This window comes from Vanessa tameamea, chromosome 10, assembly GCF_037043105.1.
Source record: "Vanessa tameamea isolate UH-Manoa-2023 chromosome 10, ilVanTame1 primary haplotype, whole genome shotgun sequence".
Classification (NCBI taxonomy): Eukaryota; Metazoa; Arthropoda; class Insecta; order Lepidoptera; family Nymphalidae; genus Vanessa; species Vanessa tameamea.
The window spans coordinates 6,483,922-6,497,754 of NC_087318.1; the positions used below are offsets into that span (position 1 = coordinate 6,483,922).

Sequence of the window (13,833 nt, forward strand, 5' to 3'; positions counted from 1 at the left end):
GTTTATGAACTCGGTGTAATTTTACTGTATTTATTTAATTAGTGTTATTCAATTTTAGATAATTCAACAGAAGCTGAAGCTCTTCTCGATTCAAACATAGTGGTTGTAGATGGATATAATGCAAATTTCAGCCAACAAATGTACGCTCTACTCCATCGAGGATATATAGGGGCACTCCGAGATGTTCATTTAACTCAGGTAAAACAAATTTAATGTTACACAATTTTTCTATGAAAAGAACGTGTAAATAACTCAAAAGTTACATAATTGATTTATAAGCGAATGTCAATTTACTAATACCAAAATATATGTTAATATATCATGTAAAAAAACTAATTGTATTATAGAGCTATCTAAAACGCTCTGTCGTACTCTGTCTGTTTGTCGTACTCGGTATCGTACTAAGTTCTATTACTTCTATATTTTTTTTATTTTTTCGAGTAAAATAGTAAATGTATGATGTAGTTAAAGAAAAAAATAATCAATACATCTATCAATCATTTGATATATATCCATGCCACAAGTACGAAATTGGCTATTTAAAAATATATTTTTAAAAATGGCTGTTAGGAAAAAATTAAATAACTTTCCAAGAAACTTATATATTACATATACCAATAGGTGTAGGAATAGTAAGTAAAAGGGAACAAATGTCAAAATTTTAAAACCATCAAAAAATATTTCTGTAGTCATTTAATCAATATATAGAATAATATAAATATAATGTGTATGTATATCATTTTACATATTAGTTTAAAATTTTCCTAGATACGACTTGTATGCCACTTAATAGTGGCTTTGTTGCTGGGTGCGCTGTACAACGGCGCGGGTACAGAAGCGAGCCGCATGATCTCCAACACCGGATGTCTATTCTTCTTCCTGCTCTTCCTATATTTCTCAAACGCTATGCCAACAATACAGACATGTAAGTCAAAGGAATTCAATAATAAGTTTGTAACAGAAATTTAAAAAAATACGATTACCTTGACCCGAGATGGCCCAATGATTAGAACGCTTGCATCATAACCGATGATTGCGGGTTCAAACCCAGGCAAGCACCACTGAATTTCATGTGCTTAATTTGTGTTTATAATTCATTTCGTGCTTGGTGGTGAAGGAAAACATCGTGAGGAAACCTGCATGTGTCTAATTTCAACGAAATTCTGCCACATATGTATCCACCAATCCGTAATGGAGCAGCGTGGTGGAATATGCTCCAACCCTTCTCCTCAAAGGGAGAGGAGGCCTTAGCAGTGGGAAATTTACAGGCTGTTAATGTTATGTTGTACGATTAACTTATATACACTAATTAATATACAAAATAGGAGTCTAGTATAACAACAAATAGGACGCATGAAATAGCTTATGTTTAAATAGTTGTAATATATTATTATATTACAATTGTTTACATCTTCTTAGAGTAGAATACACTATACAGTTATCTGTAATATACATAGTTATCTGGAATATCAATCAATCAAATCAATCAAAAAATCTTTATTTGGACATACACATTTTACAGATCATAGAAATATATACATGAAAATAACAAAACACATAGAGAATGTGATGCCCAAATTGGTAAACCACTCAGCTTATGTTGAAATCATTCGACGCTCTTTCGAATTACGCAGGTATCGGGCTTAGGGATTTTCTGCGACTTATCCAAAGCCTTTGATTGTGTTCAACATGAAACTCTGGTCAGGAAACTATATCACTATGGAATTAGAGAATGTGCACTCGACCTTCTGACTTCTTATCTTAACAATAGAATTCAGAGGGTTGACGTTAAAGGGACAAGGTCTCCTGGGGTCTCAGTTGGTATGGGGGTCCCACAAGGATCATTTCTTGGACCTTTTCTTTTCCTCATATACATAAATGACTTGCCCTTTCTTGTTGGGAACAAACATGATATAGTATTGTTTGCTGATGATACCTCTTTGGTTTTTAAAATTAATAGGAAACAGGTACAGTATGACGATGTAAACAATGCTATGTCTGATGTAGTACACTGATTTAGCGTAAATAATCTTAGGCTGAATAATAAAAAAACTAAAATTGTAAAGTTACGTGCAAAATGTAAAACCCGATGTACTTATCAACGGGGAATCGATGGATCCAGTTGAAACAACTGAATTTCTTGGCCTTGCTCGTGAAGCCAAGTTACAGTGGCTCCCCCATATAAACGGATTGGCGGGTACACTGAGTTCTGCGGCATTTGCGGTCAAAAAAATTAGATTATTTACCGATGTTGATACGGCTCGCCTAGTTTATTTCAGTTACTTTCACAGTATAATGTCCTACGGTATTATGCTTTGGGGTAACGCAGCCGCTATCCATACTATATTTGTGCTGCAGAAGAGAGCTATTCGCGCAATCTATAACCTAGGAGCCAAGGAATCATTAAGGTATAAATTTAAAGAAATTAGATATTAACTGTTGCTTCTCAATATATATTATGTAATGTTTTGTATGTACGGAAAAATATTAATGTTTTTATGAGAAAATGTGATTCTCATACCATTGGTACAAGGAACAAACACAATCTTGTTACTCCTGTTACTCGACTGCATAGAGTCAGTAACTCTTTTGTGGGGCAATGTATACGTTTCTAAAACAGGATCCCAGAAAGCGTTCAAAATGCTTCTGTTGCCAAATTTAAAAAAACTGTTAAGGAACGCTTGTGTGCTAAAGGTTACTATACAATTAGTGAGTTTATGTTTGATAGCACACCTTGGGATTGAAACGATTGCCTCCTGGCTGTTTCTATTCGTATACAATTATGTATGAGGTATAACCTCACATGAGGTTTTAAGTATTTACGAATTTGATATAATAATTTTAACCGATAGAAACAATTTCGAACAATGTGTACAATTTGTTGATCAAATCTTAAATTTTCGTCCATTAAGACTCCCAGATTTCTAGCTTCAATGGCTCAATCCGAATGTTATGCAATTTTACATTTGGGGATAATGTTGTTATTTTGCGTATCTGAGTTCACGTGCCCAAGATCAAGTATTTGGTTTTCTTTGGGTTTAAGACTAAACAATTAGAATTAGACCATGTAGAAATTATCTTTAAGTCATCGTTAAGCTTATTAACCGCTATATTTAAATCTGAGGGTTTAAAAGATATATATAGTTGTATGTCGTCGGCGTAAATATGATATTTGCAAAATTGTATGGAACTAACTATGTCAGCACAATTAAGCGAAAAGAGAACAGGTCCAAGGATAGATCCTTGCGGTACCCTTCTGGTAATTATACTGCTTCTTGATACACATTTAGATCCATCTTCCCGAGTAACTTCTACAACTTGGAATCTATTGTTGAGATAGCTGTCGAACCATCTAATAGGATCTACACTGAAACCGTAGTAATGTAATTTAGACAATAACAACGCCAAATTAATAGTCTCGAAGGCACGTGAGAAATCGAGAAGCACTAGTATTGTACCTTCCCCGGCGTCTTGAGCTCTTACCACATCGTCAACTACATTAGCTAGTGCGGTAGTTGTACTTCTACCTTTCCTAAACCCAGACTGGCCGGAAGGAAGTATGTCGTTAGTTTCTAAATAGTGTGTAAGTTGACAACACATTATTTTTTCTAGAACTTTTGATAATGAAGGTAAAATACTAATCGGTCAAAGATCACTAATATTTATGGGGTTCTCAATTTTTTAAATCGGTCTGACGATTGCTTTTTTCCATAAATCAGGAAAGGTGGAAGTCCGTAAAGAAGTGTTAACTATATTAACAATCGTATCCGAAGATACCATCGGAGCCTATAGCTTTTGATTTAATGCAGCGTAGTATTTTTAATATAGTTATGGCATCTACTGGATTTAGGGCAAAGCTACTAGAAGAGTATCTATTACTTGTGTAGAAATGAATATCAGACTGTGTCACATCATTGTTTCCGGGTAATCCGATAAGTGCTCAGATAGAAAACAATCCCGTTTTTTCTTATATGTAAAGATGTTATTTAGATGCTTCCACAAGTATTTAGGTCTCTTAGCGTTATTATTTATGAAGTGAGTAAAGTATGCACTCATCTCTCTATGGATTGCCATTTCTACTTCAGATTTTAAATCTTTATAGTACGCTATGTGACTGTCATCGCGAGTAATCCGCGATCTTGTGTGTGCCTCGTCGCGAGTACGGATCATTTTATTGATGTTATAGGTAATCCATAGATATTGATATTCTTTAAAATAACCGCAAACCAGAGGAGCTAGGGTGTCGAATACAGATAATATACTGCTATTAAATTCACTAACAAGACTGTTAACATCATATAAGTTTTCAAATTATAGGTTAAAATTTGTTAAGTAGCTTTTGAGGTCATTTTCATTAATGTTGGAATTTTTTCTAGAAAATTTGATCAATGGCTTAGGCTTCTCCTTGCGAATATGAAATTCGAAGGATAAGAAGGCATAACTGCTAAGCTCATGTATATAGTCTATCCGTACTTTACTAGTATTACCATCCACACAGATAAATCTATCAGTGTCTCACTGTGAGAAGTAAAGTGGATAGGATCTTTAACAATTTGGTTAAGATTGGTAAAACTGAATTTACCGTTCAGAGTATTTTAATGGTATTTATGTTAATAAACACTAATAAGATCTTCCCATTATAGTTTACTCACGGAATATTGTCACAATCACAATTATTTACAATAATAAAACTGTTTAATAGAATCTTTGTCTTTTATTTAATTTAAAACTATTAGAGCCACAAAATCAGCTGGCACTCCAACAGCTGATTTTGTGGCTCTAAATCTAATTATGTAGTTTCATAAAAGTACTAATTGTCTATATTATTATCTTAATATCTTTAATAAGATATATTGTCAAATAGTATATATCCACGTACACCAGCAAGCTATATGTAATGTGGATCTGTATAATTATCACTAATGAGTTCTAATCAAAGACGATGGGATTTAGACATAGACAATTTTACTACTTTATATTAATATGTAGGTAATATTCTTAAAATGATCTATGCCGAATACCCTTACAGATTAATGTATCTTTAAGAATCTAGAGAGTGTAATAATAATTAGTTACCCTACCGCGAAATAAATTATTTGCAATCCTTGTTTAAATGGTGAAAGTGTCGGTGTAATTACACAAGTGACATAACATCCTACAACTCGTGGTTAGCGGTCTCGACAACGTAAGCCGCTTACCACCGTAGCAATTGAATAATTATAATTTTCGCTTGAATAAAGTCTATCGCTTAAGTGGTTAATGTTGTTGTACTAAAAATAGTAAAACGAAAACCTTTCCGCTTATAAGATATAGTAAAGTGACATTTTTTTATGTAAAAAACTAAACAACAGTGGAATCCGTTTATAATGACATCGAAGGGAATTGACAAACACGTCATAATAACCGGACGTCATACAAAGTGTTTTGTGAAAAACATAAAATATATAGGTATTTTGCACGTAATAAGTACATACGAAACATGTAGATATGTACTACATTTTTCATATTTTAATTTAAGTAATCTGTAATTTTTGATTGCTTTTGTTTTGTAATAACAGTCTCTAATACTATTGTGTATAGAAGACAAAGTCATGGTCAAATTATCATTTTCACTATTGCTATGAACAAATCTGCAGCCTTTACTGCCTCTTCTGCTGTAGGTAATGGTTCTTCCTCGCCTTCTTTTTCCCCGTATATGATGCGTGACCTTCAAGTGTCAATTATTCACTCAGATTAAAAATAAAAACGAGCCGGGTGCTGAACGAAACATTACCGAAGGTGTAAAGAATCATGTCGGTCATTATAATCGGACATAATTTATTAAAAATGGGTCTTAATAAGCGAACTGTCACTATAAGGGAAGTCATTACATCCGAGTTTTTTACAACGAATTTTATATGAGAACCAAACTTCATAGTGTAAGTACACAATAAACGGTTGGTCAATAAAGGCGGAGTCATAATAAAGGGATTCTACTGTATTAAAAAATATCATAAACAGACTTAAATACATTACATACAAATTACATAATTGTAGTGTTAAAATTCGCTTGCAGTTCCAGTGGAATCGACTGTCGTCCTTCAAGAACATCTTAACAAATGGTATTACTTATCAACATACTGCGCTACGAAAATTATAATTGACTTGCCGATACAGGTAAATTTCATTTATTAAGGTATAAACAACCCCAACGTACGTACGTACGTACTATCTCTATTCTCTTACTCTCATGATCCGATGAGACGGCAGTCTGATAGAACCGGAAAAAGATAGGGCGGAAAATCAAAACGTGCCTTGTAAAACAAGAATCGATCAAACTGTTAACTCCAATAAAATATATATAATAATTCACACTTCGACCCCGCAATTCACAAATTTAAGTTTAAAACTTGAAATTATCTTGCAGTACAATATTTTATTTATTATATACAAACTATTAATTATTCCAATAATATCAGCCAAGGTTGATTAGATAATGAAGTCAGAAAATACAATTGTATAATGTTTGATAAACTAAAACATTTGTATTCATATCAGTCCAATGTCCGAACGGATTGTATACCGACAGCACAGCGTGCATTATCTTTGTTATTGTAGTCCAGCAACATTATAAATTATATGACCCCGATTTGTATAAAAAATATATTATTTATCAATTTCCCCCTACTATATTATATTGTATTGTATGTTAAATAAATTTAACCACGTTGATATACCGAGTGTAAGAGTTCCGCAAATATGCAAACTGTACTAAACAAAGATATTTGCGAAGTGACTGAACATGTATTTTATATGTGCATAACTTATTGATAGCGTAAGACGTACTGTAACAAAGCTATATGTCTAAAATTTGCTCTTTAACATTTATAGCTTTTAAAAATATTTTTTAAAAGGATTATATGTAAGCAATTTTGAAACCAACTTTTGAACATAAGCCTTAACCTTTCTTGCTATTTTAAATAATTAAAAAAGAAGAATTAAATTATCGACGCGTATGTTTTGATATGGTATATTGGTATATGTATGTATATATGGTTTTGACCTATGGTGTTGGGGGTAGTTTTTTACCCCAATATTTGGAGATGGAATAAACTCATCAATTATTGGTGGACACGTGGGTTGATTGTTTTAAAATGTACTAATCTGATTAAAATCATATGTTTATGGCGTGATTTTATATTAAATCTCTAGGGCGTGTAGAGTGCTTATTAGTTTATTAAAATTGGCGTTTAATAAAATTAAAAGACACATTTATTCTCAATTGTGGTTTACTTTATGTTTTGCTTATTAATTTATTATAGTAATTCACACTTAAGTTAAACACTACTAGCCATTTTTTAGAGGGAATAACCTCTAGTCAACAAGTGTCTAAGCAATACATTTGCACTCTCTGTAATCCGATGAGACCAATATCCGATTTCTAGATTCCGGATTGCTCTAATGAGAGTTTTTCGACACGAAAACCGCAATGAGTTTTACTTGCGTAGCCCAGGTGTGCCCAGGATCCCCGAGGTTATCATCAGACTTGTTTATACTTAGGATTAATATATTTTTTATTGATATTTATGTACCTGCTTATTTTTTCTTTTCCTAATGCGTATATAGCTAGTATTTTAAAAAGAAAACGTTAGTTTAGCATTTTTTTTCTTATCCTGAGAGTAGAAAACCTGTGCTTGATTAATAGTAATTATTAAAAAAAAATGAAAATACTTATACCTAAATTTAAAATATTATGTACAATAATATATACATAATTATTTACGTAACAACATTTTATAGTACCTATAAGGGCCACAGATTAATAAATAAGTATTACTTAACTCAGTATTTACTTTTTTCATTTCAGCTCTTGTGTGCAACAGTCTTCGTATTACCTGCTTGGTACTTAACATCACAACCTCTGGAAGCTCATAGAATTGGTTTAGCTTGGATCATCTGTGTCTTAATAACGATACTAGCTCAAACTTTCGGGTTAGTGGTAGGAGCTGCATGTGGAGTCAAGGTTGGTAAATGTTTGTCCGACTGACTGATTATGGATAGCCTGACTCACAGATTTAAAAAATAACATTTTGCTTCTTTCAGCTTGGCCTATTCGTCATACCAGCCGCAAATATTCCGATGTTGATGTTTTCGGAATTTTTCATACCCTACCATGAAATGCCCTCGTATCTACAACCATTTGCCTCGATATCATATTTTCGATACGCATTTGATGCATTAATGCAAACTGCGTATGGTTTCGGTCGTAGTATTCTTCCTTGTCATGCAGTTTTTTGTTTATTTAAACGACCTGAGAAATATCTAGATTACTTAGGTCTTTCGAGAGACTTCAGAACTGACGTAATAGCTATAGTTATATGGATTATAATCCTAAAAATATCACTTATGTGCGTTTTAAAATATAGAGTCTACAGGGCGTGTAGATAAAACTACAATATTGGTACATACAATTATTAGATGATACATTTTTATGTCGCTTAATATACCGGTAAATATATACATGTAAAATAATTGGGTATGCTGTATATTTAAAAGATATATTAAAACAGATATTGAAATAATTATAAGAATGTTTCATAATATTTTACCTAGTGTATGTTAAGTTAAATAGAATTTAAGACTTATATAGGTAATGGTGCTAATGCTTCCAAGAAGTTTTGTAATTTGATCTGAGAGATAAATACTTAATGTACTTTGTATTGCCAATAAAAATTGATAAGATTTATAAAAATGTATATATATATATTAAAATAATAGTCTTACAATAAATATAAATATCAGTATTTTGTGTGATCCATCCTGAAGAGTGTGATGTTGCACTGACAAATTTAATAAACTAAAGCAGATTTCCCAAATTTTAGGGCGTAAACATAGACATTCTTGCCTTACCTTTTTGATGAAACTATGAAATTCCTCCTTTCAAATTAAAATGAATAACTACTATAACAAAAAAGCAATAATCTCAATTAACAGGTAACAAATAGATTCTTCTTATCGTCATAGTTATGCCTCGTTTTCTTTATGGAAACAGAGTGAGTCCTGAGTTTGGATTTTTTTTGTTAGGTGGGTCGCGGTCCAATCAACTTTTGGAAAAATTGAAGTAAAGTTAAAAAAAATACTCATAGATATTGTATTTACCATTACAAATTTCCCATAGATTATTATTTGTTTATGATCTATTAGAAAATTACTGGATGCGCTTTATTTTACACAAATAATAAAATTCCTACGATATACAGGATATTTCCTTTAATAAAACTGTTTGTTCTACCTAAAAAAAACATTTACTTTGGATATACTTATTCAAACAAGATAAATCCATCTTTCAATTACATTATTAAAATTTTGATGACAAAAATAAAACGTATTATTATTTTAATCATTTATGTGTTGTGGATAAGCATTAATGTGAACGCTAGTTCTTCTCTTTTCCCTGCGCGTGTCCCAACCTATTCGGGGTCAACGCAACATGTCTTTTCCTTCCATTCTCCTCTATTATTCGTAATCTGATCGTTCACATCCATTTCTCTCATAACCTTCCTCACATTCTATCCATGTTTTCTTATGTCGCCCTTTTCCTCTCCCGACCTCTACGCTCATACTCGTCACTCTTTTAGTAACGTGTGTCTCTGCGCATCACAACTCAAAATCAAAAACAAAATATATTAAGTGAAGCTACCACCGGTTTGGAATGTAGATTCTACCGAAAAGAACCGGTAAGAAACTCGGTAGTTAATCTTTTCCAACATTTAAAATACAATGTTAGTAAAATACAATTATATATGTATCAAATCAAATTATACTTTATTCAAGCGGGCTTTTACAAGCACTTTTGAATCGTCATTTAACAAACTATTTAAAGTAACGCTACCACCGGTTCGGAATGTAGATTCTACCGAGAAGAACCGGCAATAAACTTAGTAGTTACCCTCTTTCAACGTCTAAAAATTAAGTCATGTTAGTTAAATACAATTATATATGTATGTTATGTCTCCTGCCTGGAAGTCAACAAGCATTAACTCCACGATTTTTTATCATCAACTTAATCTTGTATCGAATAATATGCCTTCTTTACCAATTTATTTTTTACAAATTACTTGAATCTATAAAACTGCAAAGTTAAAAATATCTGTGGAATTTTATTATAGAAGCGGATACCTTGCCCCAAGAATGATTTATTGACTTTACTGAGTCGGAAACTTAGCATTATAAGCTTATCCTTGTGTCATATCGACATACAACGATTATCACTGATTGTATCAAAGTAATCAATGTTACTGTGAATATACATAATATCTTTGTAAATATATTGTGACGCAACAGTGAGTATGATATTCCTATTTTGTTAGAAACATCCCGAGGGTTTCCTTTCACTTTCTGTTATTGGCGCTACTTTCAAGCTTCCTCTTATATACTCGTTTCTTATTTAATCTATTAACGTTACTCCACATATCCATCGCAATATCTCATCTCTATACATACAATTTCTTTTCATCTTTTCTTATGAGAACGTCAGTTATTGATGTTTTTAGCATATCACACGATTTCATTGTTTTATTTACTTTGAAGATGTCCTCCTGATGCTATCAGCACATTCTCAGCAGAAACAAGGTAACTATACAAAATATACCTAACAGTGGACAGGTGCATGTACATATGTGCAAACAAGTGCACTCTATATTTCACTTCCCTTATAATCCAACTCGTTACATAATTTTAATATTAAAATAAGAATTTAAACTAAAAATCTAAAAATACCTTATTCATAAGTGCGAAAGAATCTTGTTTGAATTTTTTATTAATTTTATAGCGGATTGTCGTTTGCCCCATTTCGATTCCGGTTTTAGCCATCATTAATTACACATTAAATCATGTAAATGGAGAAATTAGGACCATTAAAATTTTTCATTCAATATTTTATTAAAGGAGCTGTTTATCTAATGAAATATTTATATATAACGGCCTATTAAATTTGATTTTGGTAAACTAGTTTTACCAGATGATAACGGTAGGTTAAAATTAAATGTGATTTTAAAATCGACACTTCGATTTGCGATATATAGATACTATATTTTATAGGAATAGAATCCTTTGTAATAAAAGTTTATTTCTGTCAACCGCGCAGAATGAATAGTTAATTAATATGTTTTTTTGTTTCAAATTTCTTTAAGCCACAGATTATAAAAAAAAAGGGAGGGCGTGAAAATGTGTTTCTAAAAATGTATTATGTGTACATGACAGCCCTCTAAAAATACTTGCGACAGGGTAATGAAAAAATAAGTCATTTTTATATTCAAATCTAGAAATTAAGTAAAATCGTCGAATCTTATATTATTAAACTTTAAAAAAATGTTACGATTTTTTTATATAATTTATATAATACATACCAATCGATTTTTTTGAGTTACTATTTATACCATATATATATAATTATTACTACTGAGTCCCATAGCATAGTTCTATAACACACTCTTTAGGCGTACTGTCAAATATCTGTTATATAATCAAAGACAATGAGGTTTAGACATAGACGATTTTACTACTTTTTACTAATATGATATATTCTCAACAATATCATATCATTTTCTTTATTAATATATTGCACCCATGTGAAGTCAGCCGGTCGCTTTTATATTATTTTTAAAACGGAATTTAACGTAGAAAATTATATGTATAATGTCTAAAACTCACTATATTATTTATATATAATATATAATTAGAACGAAAACAAAAGCAAGAAATCAAATATATTTTTACAATGTTTGGTGTTAAAATGTAAATGTTAAATATTGCCCTATGGCATCTCCTTATCTGACTTTGGTTTGGAGTTTCGAATTTTGCTAGTATTCCTATTTGAAATATGTACCTGTATAATATGTATCCTATCAAGCCATACCAAGTGGACATATGTTTAAAATTATCCTACCTAATATAACTAAAACAAACGAACCATCTTTGTGTGCGTGTCAGCTACGTTTGACTCTCGCCAAATGTCATACAAATTTACTAGTTTGCGTGTACGTAGTGCCCAATAGGTCCCGTGCGCATCTCATGTGGCGCCGCCCTCGCGGCTCAATCGGAAAGTTAATAGATGCCCGTGTGGCCATGTGATGACAACAGTCGTTCGGAGTGAGCTCGTGCGTACGGATTGAACTTGTGAAAATACCTAAAAATATCGGAAAATAATGCCTGCCAAAATATATTGTTGTGTTATTGGGTGCAACAACTCCGAACAAAATAGTCGGCAATTAAAATTTTACTCGTTCCGAGAGTTAAAAAACCAAGCGACAAAGAAATTGATCCTATGAAATATTCAGTATTCACTGGATACAAAAAAAATATCAAATGGTTCATTAATTTATAGTTATGAACAAAACAATTATGTTTTTAATCACACAAGGACCACAGCACCAGTGCCATACATCATGCTTTGAGGAAAACGAAAGAGCAAAGCATTAATTTATTAGTGCAAGAGGCTAGTGAAATTGCTATGAAACTAGAATCTACAATTACTCTAAAATTACTTATTTAGTTTGACTGTACGATCCTGCATTGCTTCAACGGGTTGTTATCTTTATACAAGTAACTGTAAAAATTCATGATTTTGTGTCGTTTGCATCAGATCTTAATAATACAATTTACAATTTTATTTTTTTTCATATACCTTCAACGTAACATCGTACGGAGGGTTTGTTACCCTAGTTTGTGGTAAAACTTTTCCCTCGATGATACGTTTACCATCTACATCGATAATTTCTCTCACGTTGGAGGCATGCCTGCTTTCGAATAGTTTTTTTACCTAAAATTCAATTAAATAATAAGCGGCAACACATTCACTCGGAAGAGTTGGATTTCTAATTTTTTTTGGTACATTACTTACCTTTTGATATCGATTTTGCACGAAAAAAATGTAAATAGATTGATTGAAAACCACATTGGATTATCGTCGAGGTCATAACGTTAATTATTTTCGATTAATAATGACCTCGAAGTGCGTATAAATCATATACTACTTGGGAAGGCGCCAGTCAGCTGGGCATCTACGTATTGTCACCACTGTTCCGCGAGATGGCGCAACAGTAGGCGCACATCGCGATACGCACGGGGCCTATAGTTGGCCATTATTTTTTTCGACACGTACTTAGCTTTGATAGATTATATGTAGATATCAAAGAGAAACAAAAGGTAAAAGATCACTGATCGCTATGATACAGGAGGTGATAAATGTGAGCATATCATTATTCGCATTTTTGGCTTGCTGTGTAGTGACAGCCTACCGTAAAGCAGATAACAATAAGAAATCCTATTCGTTTTTAAGTATAAATAATTATAAAGAGTTTAAAAATTGTATTCAATTAAACTATTTACATTATATGAGTATTTATTTAACATTATTTTAATTATCGTAAATGGTTAAGTTCCATTTATATCTCTTAGTCTCTACCAAAGTAATGACTGTACAAGATGGGCGAAATCGGAATCATTTTTAAGCTTCCTACTTACAAGTCAAAAGACATGAACCAATGGCATATATTCCAATCAAAGAAGTACAGATACAACTTTTGTTTTGCTATATGCACAATGTACAGTTTATTAATATTTATTTATAACACAAACTGCTAGCATCAACTTTATTTTTTTTCCTAATATTCCGATAACAACTTCGCAGATATGCAAACCGGCATTTTTTCTCAAACCACTAAGGATTAGCATGGATTATTTAATTTCAATATCATAGTTGTAATTGTTCTTTACTCATCCTATTTATAATAGAGTATAGATAGATAAATTTCGCTTTTTAATGTATCAGCCACCATCAAATATTCTTAATTA

General features: G+C 32.0%; 1 protein-coding gene across 3 annotated transcripts in view; it reads left to right on the top strand.

Annotated features, from left to right (window-relative positions):
• LOC113392016 (ATP-binding cassette sub-family G member 1-like) overlaps nt 1-8,445 on the top strand; it is a 34,759-nt gene extending 26,314 nt beyond the window's left edge. For all 3 annotated transcript variants that reach the window (XM_064215935.1, XM_064215937.1, XM_064215936.1), the window contains exons 7-11: nt 59-198; nt 769-925; nt 6,056-6,156; nt 7,847-8,002; nt 8,083-8,445. In XM_064215935.1, coding sequence (XP_064072005.1) covers nt 59-198; nt 769-925; nt 6,056-6,156; nt 7,847-8,002; nt 8,083-8,427 — 899 coding nt within the window. In that variant the 3' untranslated portion in view covers nt 8,428-8,445. The remainder of the gene's footprint in view (nt 1-58; nt 199-768; nt 926-6,055; nt 6,157-7,846; nt 8,003-8,082) is intronic.
• Nucleotides 8,446-13,833: the final 5,388 nt, after the last annotated feature.